At 42.6% G+C, this 18,586-nt stretch overlaps 2 protein-coding genes across 4 annotated transcripts in view; one reads left to right on the top strand and one right to left on the bottom strand.

Annotated features, from left to right (window-relative positions):
- The window catches only part of FABP6 (fatty acid binding protein 6), a 35,926-nt gene extending 34,818 nt beyond the window's left edge, over positions 1-1,108 (bottom strand). The window contains exons 1-2 of the mRNA XM_069868985.1: positions 1,004-1,108; positions 21-108 (exon numbers count right to left, since the gene is read on the bottom strand). Of these exons, the coding sequence (XP_069725086.1) occupies positions 21-48 (28 nt within the window). The 5' untranslated portion in view covers positions 49-108; positions 1,004-1,108. The remainder of the gene's footprint in view (positions 1-20; positions 109-1,003) is intronic.
- A 757-nt stretch (positions 1,109-1,865) lies between these two features.
- The window catches only part of PWWP2A (PWWP domain containing 2A), a 35,386-nt gene continuing 18,665 nt past the window's right edge, over positions 1,866-18,586 (top strand). For 2 of the 3 annotated variants that reach the window (XM_069868963.1, XM_069868964.1), the window contains exons 1-2: positions 1,866-2,516; positions 14,953-15,920. In XM_069868963.1, coding sequence (XP_069725064.1) covers positions 1,891-2,516; positions 14,953-15,920 — 1,594 coding nt within the window. In that variant the 5' untranslated portion in view covers positions 1,866-1,890. Of the gene's footprint in view, positions 2,517-14,952; positions 17,792-18,586 lie in introns of those variants that run through there. The other variant, XM_069868962.1, reaches the window with a different exon arrangement.

Here is an 18,586-nt window from a genome sequence, read left to right as displayed (position 1 = left end):
GTAGTTTGGGGAAAGCTTACCAAATCTGATTTCTTCTAAGCCACACATGATATGTGGAATCCATCTGCTGTTTCTCTGTGATACAGGCTGACAAAGCTGCAAGCATGGCTGGAAAAAAAAATAATGTAATTCAGTATCTACTACTCCTTCCTCCAATAAAACACATTCTATTCTACCCACCCACACTACCAACAAACCTTTGATTTTACAGATATTGTAGTAAAACACACAAAAATTTGTTAAGTGTTTTATCTTCAGAAAGTGCATTTGTCTCCAAGTGCATTTAGCTGATCTTCCCGATGTTCCCATGTGTTCCTCACACACTTTACACTATCAATAATGGAACACTCACCATGCAAAGCAAACCACTATCAGATACAAGAGGAAGAGTCTTTATGACCCTTCGATAAGTCAAACCACTATGATCAGGACAACATCATGTTTGTATCACTTAGTAAAATCCTTTAGTTAGCAGCTTGCAAGATCATGATTTGCTTGCATACAGTTATATATGGTGCTTTTTTTGCTGTTACAGAACGCTAATTATTCCATTTATTATTACTAAAAACAATGCTTTGCATTTCTGTAGTCCGTTAACTACATACAACTCACTTTTCCTACAATAAAGAGAAAAAAAAGCCAACTATAGTACCTGGCCGTAAATCTGATTTTCTTTTTTCCCCCCTTATACCTCCTGCAAAAATCTCATTAGTTTGTCACGCCTGTTTTTTGTAAATCATCTACCTGTCCGCCGGGGGTTCAGCACCCACTGTCAGGAGGTTTATCACTGACACCCCCTCCCCGGACTCCCGGTTTATAGGTGCTCTAGTGGGAGGTGGCGGGGGCTGGAAATAAATGGTCTTTAAGGTCCCTTCTGATGCAAACTATTCTCTAATTCTAAGGTTCTACTGTAAATACATGGTTGGAAGCAATTCTCAAGTCTGACAATAACATGAAATGAAAGGAATATTTTTTTTTTTAAAGAACACCTTACACGTTTTACCTGTTACTTTTCAGAAAGTTGAATAACCTGCCTCACAATAGCACTAGGAGCAATAAAACCCTTCGTGCCTCAGGACTACTTTTGCTTTCCTCTCTCCAGTTGCTCCTACTTTTCCTTCTCACAGATTCCTCCTTTCACAAAAGACTCGCCTTCCCAAAAGGAAAAAAAAAAGGAAAAAAAAAATGTAAACCCATACACTTAACATATTAAAACCTGGTGTTTTTCGTTAATTACCCGGGGGACAGATTCCCACAGGGTAGCAACTGTTAACCTCACAGGAAGAAAAAACATGGACTGGGGACGTCTTAAACATTGATTCCATTCCTGCCCTTACGTCCCTGCGCCCAGTTTATGCCACTCAGGCTTCCACAACGCCGCTTTCCCTCACACCTCCCCTCCCTTTGCTCTCCCGTTCCCTCCACCTCCCCCAACCCGCCCCTCGCCGTCGGCACAAGGCCGGGCGGCGGCACCCCCTCCCATCCGCTCCCGCCCGCCCCCGCCATCTTCCCCCCGCGCCCCGTGACGGGCGTCCGCTCCCGCCAACCAGCGGCCCCGCGCGCCGCCGGCTCCTCCAGCCGCCAATAGGAGCGCGGGGCGGCCCGCGAGCACCGCCCACCGCGCCGCGGCGGCCAATGAAGCGCCAAGCCGCGCCCCTTCCTCCTCTTCCCGAGGCTTCATTGATTGAGGTCTCCGCCGGCCAATGAGAAGTTCGCGCTGAGCTGGACCGGCAGCTCCGCCCTCCAATAGAAGAGGAGGATCGCCCCGCGCCCGCCAATCGGCCCCGAGCCGCGCGCCCCGGGGGCGGGGCCTCCCTCCTGGGAGGGCGGGGAAGGCCGCGGCTCTCGATCCCGCTGCTGGAGGGAGGCGGCGGCGAAGCGGCGGAGAAAATGGCGGCCACGGCTGCGGAGGCGGCGGCGACCGCGGCTGTGCCGGGCGACGGGGGGGCCGGGGAGGCCGATCCCGAGATGGAGCCGATCCCGGGCAGCGAGGCCGGCGCGGACCCTCTCCCCGCCGTCACCGAGGCCGTGGAGCCGGCGGCGCCCGGCGGCGAGGAGGCCGATGGGGGGAAGGCCGAGGAGCCTCCACCGGTGCAGCGCGCGCGGAGCCCGGCGGGGACACGGGAGCCGGAACCCGAGAGGAGCGAGAAGCCGCCGCCCCCCCCGGCTCCAGAGGCGGCGCCGCCGCCCGAGCCCCGCGCGGAGCCGCAGCCCTGCCCGCCCGCCGCCGCCCGCCACCACCTGCCCGAGGCGGAGCCGCAGCCCTGCCCGCCGGCTGCCGGGGGCTCCGCCGAGCCGCGGCCCGAGGAGGAGCCGACCCGGCCGGAGGAGGAGGAGCCGGATGCCGCCGAGCCCGAGTCCCCGGAGCCTGGGGCCCGGGGGGAGGCGGGGGCCGCGCTGCTGCCGGGCTCCGAGGTGCGGGTCACCCTGGACCACATCATTGAGGACGCCCTGGTGGTCTCGTTCCGGCTGGGAGAGAAGCTTTTTTCCGGGGTCCTCATGGACCTCTCTAAAAGGTGAGCGCTCCCGGGGGAGCCCTGCCCCGGGGACGGCCCCGGCCCCTCGGAGGGGCTCGCCCCGCGTCCGGGCAGGGCCCTCTCCCTCCTTGAGGACGAGTGGGGCCAGGCTGGAGCCGGGGAGAAAGGGGCTCCTGCCCCCGGGCGGAGGCGGTGGCTCGGGAGCATCCCGGGGGCTGCGGTGGGCAGGGCGGGGTCCTTCCCTTCTCCGGGGGTTGGGGACGGGCGTCTCCTGCCCGCAGGGCGGGGGCATCCCGGGAGCAGCGGTGGGGAGGCCCCTTCTCGCCGTCCGTGCCCCCCGCGCCGGTGGCGTCTTGGGGAAAGGAGCTGGGAGAGGGGCGAGCACATGGGAGCATCCTTTGGGATTCCCGTCAGGCCTCCGGCATCCCCGTCTGCCGCGGAAGAGGGACCCGAGATGAAGATGTGAGCATTGGTCCCAGCCTTTATACGAAGGTGGGGAGCCGGAGACCTGTTCCTCCCCGGTGCCCTCCATCGCCTTGGTAACCTCGTGGTGCAGCACACGCTATTTTTCAGGATAATGGTGTTAAGGCCAGGCCGTTTCAGCCCTGGAGTACAGTTATTAGTGCTGATTGTTCCTTGTCTGCGGTGAATGGGGTGAAGTTTAATGGTTCTTAAATACCCTTTATTTTGGGAGGAGGGAGGAAACCGTTATGTATCACAAAATAACCCGAAGCTGTAGACTGTGAGGTTTGTGGTTTGCTTTTTTCGTCGCCTTCCTATTGCAAGGGGTTCTTGGGAGGCCAGGATTCATCAGTGAGCCTGTGTGTCTTCTAAACGGTCTACCGTTTACAGGTGAAAAGACCTCTTCGTTTTAGCGTTTATTTAATAAGCATTTAAGGACCATACGAGTACATGTAAAAGGTGAATTTTTGACCAAGGTTATTATTTAAAATAATTGGTATGCCAAAAATGCAGTGCTTTTTTCCCTCAAATTTAAGCTGCGTGTGTGGCCGTATGTTTTTTTTCTTTTATCATTCCTTTTACATTGCTACTGACTGCTTAATAACTTTCTGTGATATTGACGTTGTCAGTGCTTTCTAAAAGATATTAAGGACCATGACTTTTGTTCTGGGCCTAGCTTCTTGGTTGGTTTTTGAAACGAAGGACCTTTTCTGAAACGGTGATTGAAGGGCGTGGAAGTGAGTTTTAAATTTGTCCGTTCTGTGGTTTGAAATGCTAAACTATCGATTTGTTTTTTTCATAGAATGGTTTAGGTCGGAAGGGACCTTAAAGCTCATCCAGTTCCAACCCCCTGCGTTGCAGGGACACCTCTCACTGGATTAGGCTGGTCAAAGCCTCATCCAGCTTGGCTTTGAACACCTCCAGGGATGGGGCATCCGCAGCTTCTATGGGCAGTCTGGGCCAGTGCCTCCCCACTCTCGAAGTAAAACATTTCATCTTAATATTCTCATCTAAATCATCCCATCTAAGCTCCTCATCCTATCACTTTTAAAGCCAAGTACTAAAACGTGATCTGTAAACTGTACCTCCTTCTAGTGGGAAATACTAAATCTCTCAAAGCAGGCCAGAAGGCATTAAGTTGTAATGTTAGTTAACATTGATTCTTTTGTAGGTCTGAAGTTTGTACCAGCAAAATTATGTTGTAGCCCTGGTTAGCACGGTGGCAAAACACTTGTGTCTGTACTTGTAGGGGTCTATGGGTGAAGAAGGAAAGAAGCAGTTTATCTCTTACTCCCGAAAGAGACAGTATCTTACTAAACAGCAGATCGACCACAGACATCCTCCCATTCTACAAACATTCCTTCGTTTGCCTGGGGCTTCTCTTGTGCACCGAGGATCCTTCTCTCTTGCAGCAGATCTACTGCAGCCCTTTGCAGTAAAGGTCATCTGTAGAAGGCAGAGTGCTGCTTCTGCATTGTGGCTTCAGGGGAAGCTGCATCTCAGTTTCCTCTGTTCTTAAGCACACCGGTCCTGGGGCAAGGCTTAACAGCAAGGGCCTGGGGAAGGCGATACATGAAGGCTTATGCTATTAGTCCAAGGTTCTCTCATGCAGTGGAACTACTTCTTTCTCTCCATCCGTGTGTTCTTCTTGTTACTTCCTACTTGTTACATGGAAACCAGTGGGAAACCAGAAGGTGAAATTTAGATTTTAAAAGCCAAGCTTTTCAGAGAGCCTGGTCAAGAGGAGTTGAGTTTCTAGACATAAGGTTTATAATATTTTGTTGGTGGCAAGTAAATATTTGTAGATGAATAAGAGCCTCTGTTCAGATGTCTCGGAGCAGGGAATGCAGTGGTAAGTGAGCTCTAGAAATAATCTAAGAACTTTCTACCTGTAAGAAATTGAAGCGTTACCAGAAACCAAGTGTTAGACAAATGCCCGAGACTTATGTTTTATTCTAGACTTTATGACTTTGATGATAAAAGACTGAAGGATAGTGCTGTTTAGGTATCATCTTTTTTTTTATATCAGTTTATTTTTGGTTTGCGTAGCAGCATGTGGACTTGTTGAACGTTAGCATTCTTCATTAACTGCCTTCTGTATCTGTAGCAGGCATTGGGGTTCTAACAGGTTTTTCTACTGGAAAAGAAAAAAGGGGGGGGAAGGAAGGGTGAGAGTTAAATCAAAACCATGTAAATTCTGACATACATTTACATGAAAACAGTGGGATTTCTAGTATGGAAGACAGGTGGTTGCTGAAAACTGTTTCCACTGGCTTGTTCAAGTGCATGGGAATAATCTTATAAACTTCCCTAATGCAAAGATCAATCTCTTAAAACCACCAGTTCTTGTTAAATAAAAGTGAAATTTTATATTAGAATTTACTCATTCACTGGCTTCCAAAAATGGCTGATGTGTTCACTGCATGTGCTAATACTGTTCTCAGTGTATACCCGGAAGACAATACCTAGTCCGTTTTGGATCTTAATTTCTGCTTTTCCCTGCAGGGCAATGAACTGCTACTTCCATACAGTACTAAGAAGAGTAAGGTTTAATGACTGTTTTCAAAGCACACTGGACTCTTCTTAGCCTTCTCAAGTCATGTTCTGAATTATTTGAACTTCAAGGTGAAAGAAAAGCAAAAATGTCTCCGTATATTTCTGGGTTTAAAGGCATTTTTGGTTGGATTTGTTTCTTTTTTTTTTTTTTTTAATTCTGTTGAAATGATGCATTGACTTTGCATTTTATTCTGATGGACTTCGATAGGCAGTCAGCAGTGTTTGTATTCACAGTCTCATTTCCTCTTTCCCTTCCTACCCCTGTAAATTGGATGTCCATTGAGGAGTTTATAACGCAAGACACAAGCCCCTCAGTGTTCAGTGGACTTTATTCCTGCATTTATTTGAGGTAAGGAAGTATTTTCTCTGTACTCATGGCAGCTGCACAGGAAGTTTTGAAAATCAGCAGAAAACAGGAACCCACATTTGCCAAACCCCAGATCAATTTCTTACACACTAAATCATCATTTTAAAAGGGGCATATCCTGACTTTTGTAATTCTAAAGGCTTATTGCACAAGTTAAAAATGTGATCCTACTGTTAAAAAGTAATGGCAACAGTAGTAATGAAGTTTAAGTGCCTTGTTCCTTGCTAGCATAAGGTTCTGATGGGAGTTCCTCTGTGTGTACCTGATGGAGTCACATTGATAGGAGAGACAGGAAATGCAGGTAGCAGAATCCTGGCTTACTTTGTCAGAGTGGATACTGGAACACTTCATGCACTGCTGTCCTTTATTTTCCTTGCCATTGTACAAACTATCATTGAAAATGGTTCCTTGGGTATGGGGCTTAAATGGGGCTTGTCCGCCTGCCTGTGCCCAGGATTTGGCACTGTAGGTGGATTAGATGTTGATGCCACCTGCTGGCTCAGAATTAGTGCAAATCTTGCTCTGCACCTGGAGGAAGTAAGCAGTAAGGAAATGCCTGATGAGTGTAGCATTTGTAAATCTGTTAAAATGGGTTTTAGTTTGCTCTTCTGGAAAGAGTGTAATTATTGCTGCAATTTTGTTTTCCTGAAGATTAAGGGTAGGAGAGGGCTTAAATGTACATTCAGTCAAGAGTTCTATTCTTTTATCGTTTGACTAAAATTTTGCTTCTGTTCCTACAGATGTGATGGACATGTTGTCTTTTTCTCCAAGCTATTTCCCTTCTGACTTGTGTGTGATCATAAGAGTTCTTTAGGGGGAACAAAATTTGATTTGTAATCTAAAAGCCCTTCATATCCCAGAGATGCACAGTGTATTGCTAGTAGACAGAAGTTTGAAATTATGTCTTAAATGAGGTTTGGTTGTGGAAGATGAGGAAGGACTTTCTGTTGCAAGGTATGCATTAAGTTTTTGATCAAAACAAACTTAAAGACAGCTTCAAATTCTTAACAGTCCTAGCAACAATTCTCAGTTACAACATTCTTTCTTGATGACTCTTGAATCCTATGCCTTCTTTATTCATTGACCTTTCTATTGCAAATAAATAAGGATAAATAGTGAACTGTTGCATTCATTCCTTAGTGTTCTCTTAATCTGCAGAACATTTGGTAGATTTTTTTAATCATTTACATTTAACACTTCTTGAAAATTGCAGTCTGTGTATGCAACCATTTTCTCGGTGTAAACTTCACAGAGAGAGTCTGTTATCTTGTAATCATATACGCCAGGAAAGGTGGTGGGGGTAGAAGGTACTCCCAAGGTGGTGTGAAATTCAGAATCTGCTGATGTGAGGAGGAAACAGCAGAATTCTTACTTGAAAAAAAATGAATGTGACGTTCTCCTTGCTCTGAAGTTCCCTTTTGTTAGTAACTTCATTTAATAAATAGGGACAACATTTGATTGCCTTTGTCTGGGAAGGTTTACATTTTATAGAAATACTGATGTTCTGTGGTATATGTTTTCAAAAGCACTGTCTGTTAGTCAGGGTTGTGTGTGGGTTGGGTTTGTTGTTTTTGTTGGTTTTAATTATGCTCTTTGCAAGGTGTTTGTACAATTCATCAGCTGTTCTCAGATGTATAAAGGAGCTTGGTGGAATTCTAGCATTTGAAGAACAGCCTTAACACTTCCTTGGTATTTGCTTTTATCTCCAGAACACTGGAGGCATAGGTGCGATGTGAGAGTGTGTGTGTGGCTAAGAGTAAATTGCATACACTCTGCTGGTGACTAAAGTTTTACCGAATGATATAGTGTTAAATTTAGCCTCACTTAGAGGACAGGGTTGCATCAGGAGAATTTGTGATACTGATTTCAACCTAAATTTTTCAATGATTTTGTAATGTTTCAGCTTCTATGTGACAATAGTTTCTCTTGTGTCTCTGTCTAAATCCAAAACTTTGAGTGTTGCTTGTGGTCACTAATTGAATGCTGTTGGAAATGCTTACTCACTTCCAGGTTTCCACTTGGTGAGTGAAAATGGCTAATAAAACCAGACTAGCTGTTAGGATTTTTGCTATAGGTATAAAGCATATTAAAGCTGCTGCTTATACTGAAAACACTTGCCAATCTGCTTCTGATTTTGAGCCAGTACAAGGAGTGTGACTTTTCCCTTTCTCAAACCAGTAAGCTCTAATCTTGCTGGTAAATAGGGCATCTTTGGATTGTGCTGCAAACTTTCCTAAAGTAGCTGTGTTCTACTGCTCTTTTTTGTTGGACTGTGATGCAGCAGCTGATGGTTAAACTGTCCTCATGGAATGCTTTTCTGTGTTACCCAGTATGGGTTGCTGTTACTTTCTAAGAGTAGCTTGACTTGACTTCACTTAACTTAACTTGGCTTGAAGTGTTGAGAAACAGAGTGGAGCTGAAATTTACAGTATGCTTTAAGTACTTTTTATTTCTTTACACTGTTGTGGGACTGAAGTGCAAATACAAAGTATTTTACCTTAATCATGTAATAATTTATTTATATTTTTTAATTTTTTAATTTTATTTATCTTTTTTTTATCTTAATTGTGTAACACTTCCAAATATATCAGCAAAACATCTGATGAAATATGCAGGTGATACTGGAAACTAATAATGCCAACAGGTGTAAAAAATTAAAAGAGAACTTTAGTTTGAACAGACCTTCAGCTTTATAGGCATGCCTGTAAAATTGTGGTAGTCAGCGGGAAGCCTAAATGTAAATTTTGTAAGGTAGAATTGTTTACCTTAATATTCTTGATAGAACTCCAAGTTACAGAGAATTGAAGGAGATTCTGCAATTCACTTGTAAATCCTTTCCAGTGGAAAGGTGAAGGGTAGCTTCCTACTTCTGTGGAAAGAGAGCAGTGATGAGGGGACCAGCTGCCTACTCTTCAGGTGTATCAACTTCCCTGACCTGCCCCTGTAGCAGATAATCCTTCCGAGTCTGCATCAGCATCCTGACTGCATGGACTCTTGTGGTTCAATTTGCTGGAAGGTGAAGTCTTTCAGAGGACTTTGAACTTCATGGAGAGGTGTACTGTAAGCTAATACAGCCTTTGGTATATTTGCATATTGTTTAGTGTCTGCTAGTTGGTTTCCTGGGGTAGTGATTGCAGTAGGAGACAAAGTTGTCAGTGCTTAGGAGTGATAGAAATCAGCTGCTGCCCTGGATACTTCTGATCAGCTTTCAAAATCAGTTTTGTGCATGCCCTGCACTTGTCTTTCCACTGCCTGGAAAGTGTTCCAGAGACCAGAGCTTGGACTTCAGGCAAGCATACGTGCTTGAAAAACACTAATCTTTTGAGTATGTAAGCTTCCTACTAGTTTGCTTAGAATCATAGAATCGTAGAATAACCAGGTTGGAAGAGACCCACTGGATCATCGAGTCCAACCATTCCTATCAAACACACTGTGGGTTGTCACTTGTTCTGTCATATTCAACTGTCTAACCACATTTTGGTGCTGAGAGTTTGTGATGGCAAGGCAACATCTATTCTTGATGATGGGTTGTTTCCAAAGAGTCACTTGCGCTGCAATCCTTTGCCATGCTTTTGTCGCTCAAAGTGAAATATGTGTTTTCTAATCTAGTTAGCCTAGTGTTACATTGCTCAGGAGATGACTAGACCGTTGAGTTGATAGTTTGGCTTCTGTGCATGCTTTTTTTCAGTAAGGTACCTGCTGCTTAAAACAGTTTATTCCATATTGTATTTACACCAAGTAAATCATATATCAAAAATCAGGTTATTGAAAATTTGTGTTTTAAATACAAGTTATTTTGAGGAGTTCTGAAATACTGTGTGTTCAAATAGCTATGATATAATTGTATGTTACATTTAATATTAAAGCTTAAACCCTATGTTTAAATACATGCGTACAACTAGTTCTACATTATTTCAGTGTATTTTTTAAAATCCCAGTATTTAAAGTCTTTGAACTCTTATTATCTGTGCAATAAATTGCTTCAGTTCTTACTTATCTTGGCTATTGCAAAGCACTAAGAATAATATTGAGTACAAAAGCAATGCATAAAAAGGTAATCGGAGATTACAGTAGTCTGACTTAGTGGTGAAGATGGGTTTTGATCATGGTCCTTTACAACAAACTTATCACTACACTGGAAGTTGCCATGCTTTGTTGATCTTCTTCAGTGTGTTAGTAGACAAATGTAAAATACTTTTGAACCTGTTCAGTGGTCTTTCTCCTTTGGCTCTTGGAAGAACAAGATGCTTTTTCAATTTTGTTTCTTCTAGTAGAGAAGTAAAAGGTAGACATTGGAGGCTAAAGATGGAGCTTAAGTCTTTACATGGTAACATAAGGCCACTTTGCCCCAGGCTGTATTGTTTAAATGTTTATGTATGTGTAGTTATGAATTTAAGTGGGATTTGTTCCTTATCTTATGTTTATTTTTCATAAAATATCCCTTACTCTCCTGTTTTGCATAGAAATTGAATACTAACATGTATTCATTACAGTAATCCTGCTACAGAATTTTGTTTTTAAAAAAGTGTTTTTACCTCGCTTTAAGTACTTCAGTTTACATATCTGAAATAGAAATCTGTATGGCTTTAAGTGGCAGGCTTCTGGGTTTGATCCCCAAACTAGAGCTTACATAATTACAAAAGATGCCTTTGCTACCTATTCATTACCTTGCACTTGACAAACTGTGGAAGTAAAACCAGACTGTTTCTCTCATTTCTGTCTCTGCACGCTCTAGTCAATCAAAAGCTCTTCTCGGCCTAAAAATCACTGGGCTGCCCAGATAGATGTTCTCTACCCCATTAGTCTCTTATTTAAATACAGTTTCTGATATTCCTGTGGCTGTTTCTTTAATGCTGATGTGGTTTCTTAAATTCCAAAGTGGTACGTATAGCAGAGATATGCTTAGATCCTCCTGATTGCTCCAGTAACTTGTAAAACTTCTTGGATATCATATGGCTGGGACCCATTGTAAGGAATTTCTCCATTAGAGAGGACTTTTCAAAGCAAAAAAAAAAAAAAAATGCCTAGGTCACCTTTACAGGAGAGGAAGCTGGCAATGTGGAAAACTGGTTCTAATTTTGTTTTGCAGAACTGGCTTAAACTAGGTTGAAATGCTCACTTCTTGCCTTGGTTTTCCTAACGCTTCAATTTTAGATTCCCCATCAACAAATCCTAATCTGTCACGTGATAGTCTGAGGTAGAACTGTGTTATGGGTGAGTGGGTTGTACACTTAACAGCTGGAACTTCTGCACAAATGGATGGTTTTTTTGATCAAACAGTAACTGGAGTGTGTCTTTTGAATAGTAGCCTTTTCTGGTAGTAGGCACAGGTGATTCTCAGGATCAATGTTTTTAAAAATACTGTTTTCTTAGATAAAGACAAGGCAATTCTCTGTAGTATTTAAACATGCAACATGGGACAGATAGTCTTGCTGAGGCGTACCTGAAGTGGTTTCTTTTTAAGAGGTGATCTGCTACTGCCCAGTTATTGTGGATCAGTAAATATCTTGATACAACTGAGTTACGTTGCTTGGATTTTTAAACTTTTTTCATATGGTAGTCTTGTGGTCTATCTTCATCTCTGTAGCAGATGAGCAAAATGCTAGCTTTTGCCACTTTCATGTCTAACCTACATACATGTGGCACTCCTGGATATTCCAGATGTGTAGTTGGTGTAACAAATGATTGCGTCTGTATGAGAAGCATTTATCTTCACGGTTCACCAACTAGGCATATGAAAATAAGTCTTGAAATTCTAGTTCACTGTTGAACTCATTAGATACTGTGTCACGCCTTATTTTGAATAGGTTTAAGGCCACATCTTCATTCCACTTCTTCTTTTAAGAAAAACAGGCCATTTCTTGTTTTGTTTTCACTCTTTTCTTACCTAGTTCTTTGTCTTCATTCTTTTCTGTATCATTTACCTGTGTCATTCCTAAGTTTTCCTGCCATTGTTCTCTCTTCTGGATTTTCATATTCCAAATTGTACAGCTGGACAACTTCATTCACCAAGGAGAAACAAAGATCATCTGTAAACTGAATGTTTATGGATAAAACGTGATGTTGGATAAGGCCGAAGAGAAGGCACTGTACACTCAGCTGTTGGAAGTAATATTTGGTCTGTGGGCTTGCCAAATCTATCTTGTACTTCAGGCAGATTATGTCTTGACTAGCTATGTCTTTATGTATTGATGCGTAGTTTACAGGAATAGCGTCTTCATTTCCTCTTGCTTCACTGGTACTTGATGAGATCCATGAATGTTCTCTAATTCTACAATTCATTACTGTTGAGGTAGGCTGAGACATTGGTTCAAACAGTCCCTTTTGTAAGGCAGATTTCAGAGATTCAGTCTGGATTGGTTTTGTATTGTAGTAAAGTGGGTTTGCATCTTAGATAAATTTCCACTTCGGCTGTCCTGTTCTTTTTGTCCTGTTCTATTTATCCTGTTTATTGTAGAGATTCTTGAAGGAAAGGATAGTCTAAGGTGCTTTCGGAGTGCTAATCGCGCTGATATTGCTCGTGAGGCAGTAGAATGAAAATCTAGGAAGAGGAGATGCTAAGTACTTGACTGGAGAACCTCCTTTCAGTCCTCTTCATCCACTTGTTCAGTGGTCACTATTAATAATTTCCTCACACAGAGTCAACTTAAATATTTTCTAGAAGAAAGACTTGTGCATTGGGCTATGGGAGTGCCTTGTGAGGGGCTAGGAAATGCATTTCTTGAGACAGTGAAAATAGTTGTAAGTGATGTTCTTCTGCAGGGTTTAGCCCATTTGATATTACATTTCTGTCTAGTTTTACTTCTGTGGTGTTTGTCTGGGACTGAAATTAGCACGGCAGAGATCTTGCCCTGTCTTGTTCTCAACTCTTTTAGTAAATTAACTTTTCCTCAAATCTTGTAGTCTTTATCAGGTGGTAAAAAATGGGATCTGGATCTTACTGCACTCAAAGAAGCTGAAGTACTTGATGAAATAAAACTGAAAATACTGTCCTAGTTGGACTTGAATAACTTCTATGTAATCCTAAGTGGAAGGAAAAGTGTGTGTGGAAAAGCAACTTCTTTATACTTGTGGGACTGTAGGGAACGTAAGACTTAGTTCCGAGTGAGTCTGTTGTGGTTTGATGCCTGACTGTAGGCTAAATGTTTGTAACTCAGTGTGGTTTGCACTCGTGCATTAGAGTGCATTTAATTATGCTGCTCGTTTCTGGAGGGACACATGGAGTTCAACTGGAGTGGGCCTGAACCTCAATAATTAACTTCTGTGTGGGAGATGGGGTATTTTGTGGTAAAGAGCACTCATAAGCCCGTGGATAAGGACCAAACTGCTCCACCCGGGCTCCTGCCTCTGTCTCCAGAATTCAGAGATGTGAATGTAAGAGTCCCTGGGTGTAGGGGAACAACAGGGCCTGTGTTGATATTACACTGTAAACTGTCATATGTTTGACTTCCCTTTTTAATTGTGACAGAATTGTTAGGTTGCACCTTGCTTAGGTTGCCTGCTTTTTCTGTTCTTCTATAGTGAAGTGCAAGCAGGATGGATAATTTAATCTTGCCTGAGTTGTTTGCTTTGGTTGCAACTTTTAAGTGTAGGAAGAGGCTTAACAGATGAGCAGAAGGACAAACAAGTGACTGCTTTAGTTGGTAACAGTGTGAAGAATCTTAAGGCCAACATGTAGGCACTTGCATAAGCTGTGTGTTTCTTGCGGGAGTGTGAATGGGAAATGGACTGGTATTCAGCATTTATTCTCAGTTGAGAGGCAACAATAGGTTGTAAATAAACTTCAGTTCAGTTAGTTCAGAGGATGTTACAGTTGAGCAGCTGCAGTGCAACATGAACTAGTGGTAACCTGAGGACAAATCTTGGGTTATTACTTCATTCTCCTCTCAGGTTCGGGGGTGGAATAAACAAAATGGTATGTATTTAGTGATGCAGAATGGATGATTTGACATTTAAATTGCAACCTTGTCTATCATGTTGTTACTCCATGAAGATTAAACTATTAAAAACTCAACTTTTATATAAGCCAAACTCATGTGTTGCGGGGGTAGCAGGAATCAGACAGAGCTTGAGAGCAGTGAACAGTCTCTATGAAAGCTCTGTGTAAGGCTGGTAGCTTGTGGAGTGGAACACAAGGAAGGTTAAGCAAGTTTTTATAATCCTTCCTGCCCTGTTCTGGGGATTGAAAGATACTTTACTGTCAAATGATTTTACTATTTGATTTCCTCTCAGGTGAAGGCAAGCATAATGCCTTGCAAACTTGGGAAATGTTTCCTTTAGCAAAACCCCTTGCAAAAAGTGTTGGTTGCCTGTTAGGCAACATGCTGCTTTTGTTACTTTAGGGAAATTGAGCTAATACTTAAGTCATCCTGGGATTTTTCATTCTTTTCTCTGAGAGCTCACTGGGATGGTGAGAAGTCCTGTGCGTGTCAAATGGGGCAGCAGAAATCTGAAGCGGTCTAGGGAGTAGTAGGCAAAGCTTTCAAATATTTGCTTGCAAAAAGGGAGGAGTGTTCTATGTTGAAATGCATGTAGATTTGCTGGAAGAAACTCCAACTAATAGGCTAGCAGGTTTGGGGCTGTAATGCATCAGATAATCAAGTGCTGATCTTTGGTGGATTAAAATGATGGCACTCTGTTCAATGCAGGTATTTACACTGTCTTTATTTGCCTTGATTAAATCTCAAACATGTTTTTTTGAACAGTGCTAGAAATTGAAAGATTTTATAAAAGTTACTGAAGATGCTTGGGTAGATTTGGAGTTGACTGGATGAGTGTGTAGTTTGTATGCTTCGTAAGCGTTTACTGCTGTCTCTATGTTGACAGTGTTGTTAGATTTTCAAGGCATCTCATTGATGCAAGAGAAACTGATAATAAGGGATGTATTTGTGTATTTCTTGTTCTCAGCTGAGTTGGTTATGGTGTCTTGCTTTTTCAGAGCCAACCCTAAGGCTAGATGTGAATTTTCCTGGGACTCGTGTCTTAAAAATAGTGTCTACCTGCCTGGCTAATGTGAATAAATTTTCAAATGCTTTTTAATAAGTGCAGCGAAAAATCCCTCAAAATCTTCGTTTTTTTCTTTTCTTTCAGGTTTGGACCCCATGGAATCCCTGTGACCATATTTCCGAAAAGGGAATACAAGGATAAACCTGAAGCCATGCAGCTCCAAAGTAAACCATTCCAAGATGAGGCACAGGTGAAGTGTGAATCTAATGCTGCAGTCCCTGATGACTCTTCTCTCACGCAGCCATCAGAACCTAGCATAGCTAAAAGCCTATGGACTTCTAAACCACCTCCTCTCTTTCATGAGGGAGCGCCATATCCTCCCCCTTTGTTTATCAGGGACACGTATAACCAGTCAATACCTCAACCTCCGCCTCGGAAAATTAAGCGGCCCAAGCGCAAAATGTACAGGGAGGAACCCACTTCTATCATGAATGCTATCAAACTACGACCCCGGCAGGTCTTATGTGACAAGTGCAAAAACAATGTTGTTGCAGAAAAAAAGGAAATAAAAAAAGGTGGCAATGCAAGTGACTCTTCAAAATATGAGGATAATAAAAAACGAAGAAATGAGAGTGTGACTACTGTGAATAAAAAACTTAAGACTGACCATAAAGTGGATGGAAAAAGCCAAAATGAAAGCCAGAAAAGGAATGCTGTGGTCAAGGTTTCAAATATTGCCCACAGCAGAAGCAGAGTAGTTAAAGTTTCTGCACAAGCAAATACTTCAAAAGCGCAGTTAAATACAAAAAAAGTTCTCCAGAGCAAAAACATGGATCATGCAAAAGCTCGGGAAGTCTTGAAAATGGCCAAAGAAAAGGCACAAAAGAAGCAGAGTGCAACCTCCTCTTCCAAAAATGCACATTCAAAGGTCCACTTCACACGGCGTCTTCAGAATACCAGCTCAGGTTCCCTCCCACCCCGATTGCGTTTAAAGCCACAAAGGTATCGGAATGAAGAAAATGACTCTTCTCTCAAGACAGGACTTGAGAAAATACGGAGTGGCAAGATGGCAACTAAGCCCCAGTCTCGCTGCTCCTCCACCCGCTCAGCAGGTGAGGCCCCTTCAGAAAATCAGAGCCCCTCAAAAGGCCCTGAAGAGGCCAGCAGTGAGGTTCAGGACACAAGTGAAGTGCATGTAACTGTTGATCAGGATGAACACCAGACATTGGGCAAGAGAGGCAGCAAAAGCAATATAACGGTTTACATGACCCTTAATCAAAAGAAATCTGACTCTTCCAGTGCATCAGTTTGTAGTAGTGATAGCACAGATGATTTGAAATCTACCAACTCTGAGTGTAGCTCTACTGAAAGCTTTGATTTTCCTCCAGGCAGCATGCATGCACCTTCCTCCTCCTCCTCTTCTTCAAAGGAAGAGAAAAAACTCAGTAATTCCTTGAAAACGGAAGTCTTTTCTAAAAACGTCTCTAAGTGTGTCACACCAGATGGCAGGACGGTATGTGTAGGGGACATTGTGTGGGCCAAGATTTATGGCTTCCCTTGGTGGCCAGCCCGTATTCTTACCATAACTGTGAGCCGGAAAGATAATGGCCTTTTAGTTCGACAGGAGGCTCGTATCTCATGGTTTGGCTCCACAACAACATCTTTTCTTGCTCTTGCACAGCTATCCCCCTTTTTAGAAAGCTTCCAGTTGCGCTTTAATAAGAAGAGAAAGGGTCTTTACCGCAAGGCCGTCACAGAGGCAGCTAAGGCTGCTAAGCAGCTGACTCCCGAAGTTCGGGCCCTGCTGACGCAGTTTGAAACGTGAACATGGAGAGTAAGGTAGGCGAGACATCTGGAGGCTCCACAAAATTCATAGCCTAGTTAAGAGAGCTACCATGAAGGACTTGGCAAGTCAGAAGTTGCACTCAGTTGACTGCTCTTTTTATACTAAAGTTGTTCCATTTGTAGCGGTTTCTTGACAGTTAAATCGAACATGCAATCAAAATTAGCCTAAAGTGAGGACTTCAGTATTTTACAAGTGAGCATTTTTTTTTAAAGGAAAAAACCCCTCCTCAAACACCCAATGCATAGGAGCCATAGCCTCAGCTGAAAGGCAGCTTATTTGCAGGGAATTTTTTAGTAGTTTCTACCCAGTATATAACTAGTTGCTGTGTGGCAAAGGGTTAACACAAGGGATGAAAGTAGTAGCTGTGACTTTTTGGTTTTTTAGGTGGCCCATCTGGGAAGTGTAGAAATGTTAAGCCTTGTCTAAATGGTCTTTAAATATTATTTTAAATAGTCTTTAATGTATTTAGTCTGGCCAGTGCGAATTGGTTCAAAGCATGCTTAGACATCTTGCAGAGGCATGCCCCGATCCACTAGGCCAGTTTAAATGGCATTAGAAGACTTGCTGAAATTTTCAAGGAAGAATTATTCATGTAACTTAAAGACCAGATTAAATAGGGTTTTATTGTAGCGACCACTTAAACACTCAGCCTTTCTATGCACACAGGGGCACAAATGTAACACTTCAGGGTCTGAGAAGCTGAGAGGGAATGCCTGTAGCTCTAAAACAAAGCTGAGAAGTTGCTCAGTATTTGGGATCAAGGGCTGTTAATGCTGCATAGGTGTGAATTATATCTTCTGGTCTTTCTTCCTGAAGAAATCTTTCAGGCTGTTTGCCTGGAGGTTTAGCTTAAGAGAGGCTTTGTTCTGAATGTGTAAATAATTGATTGCTGAAATTGGTCAGATTTTCTCCTGACTGGTTGTTCCTAAATTCTTAGGATACGTCCTAGTAAATTACACTTTGTGAATTGTCAGATGTGTAATTGTTGCATTTTGGATGTATCTAACTTTTTTTTTTAATATTTCCGTTTAAGGTATCTGTTTGCAGGTCAGAAAATGAGAATATGTAATTGTGTAATGCTCTGAAATGTAAAAAACCAAACTGTAAATAAAATTGACTAAATCTGAATTATTTGTGTGTGTTTCTCAAAAAGCTTTGAAAAAAATCCAGGATGTATGCCATGTTTAGAGGACACCCTTTTTAAAAGAAAATTGTCCTTTTTCATTCATTCTTTAAAATAACTCTTGATGTAAAGTGCTATTGGTATACTTCAGTCCTAATTTTAAGATTAAGCTATTATCTGTCCCTTGTTTTCAGAACTAGCTCTGTAGAGGGCTTTCTGTTAAGTTTATAAAATTCCTCCCTTAATCAGATTTTGTTCCCTATATTTGAATAAAGATTGTGGACAGTGTCACTTAGATAGTGGGGAAATGTTTTCAGTTTTCTCTGTCTATCAGAACCTAATCAGACCCACTCTCTGCTGTAACTTCAGCCTTTCTTGCATGTCTGTTGCTCAGTGTTGGGGCATTTTCATGCAACTGACTTGACATTTTTTTTTTCTTCTAGTTTTGGTCCTTTTCTGACCATGCGAATTACTGTCTCTTCTCCAACCCACTCCTGTTTCAGCCTTGCAATGCCTTGTGAAGAATCTCTCAGCGTTCATCCCAAAGCAGTTTTCATCTTGTTTTATCCACAATTGCCCATGTAGGCAATCATGATGGATTTATGTAAAAGTTTAAGCTTAGACTGAAATTAGAGTTTAAACAGACATGAAAATGGGGGTAAGGAGTTGATCATCAAACCCTGCAATCTTTTTAACTTAAGATTGACTTTCATAAGTTCATGATTCTCTCTGGTCTTTCCAAAGCATTCAGTTTCTTTCTAGCTTTTTAAATCGCTGTTGTGTCCACAGAACTATTGGAAGCCTAAAGT

Source organism: Phaenicophaeus curvirostris, chromosome 15 (assembly GCF_032191515.1).
Source record: "Phaenicophaeus curvirostris isolate KB17595 chromosome 15, BPBGC_Pcur_1.0, whole genome shotgun sequence".
Lineage (NCBI taxonomy): Eukaryota > Metazoa > Chordata > Aves > Cuculiformes > Cuculidae > Phaenicophaeus > Phaenicophaeus curvirostris.
The sequence above is the reverse complement of the archived record's forward strand: the minus strand, read 5'-3'. Positions and strand labels throughout refer to the sequence as shown.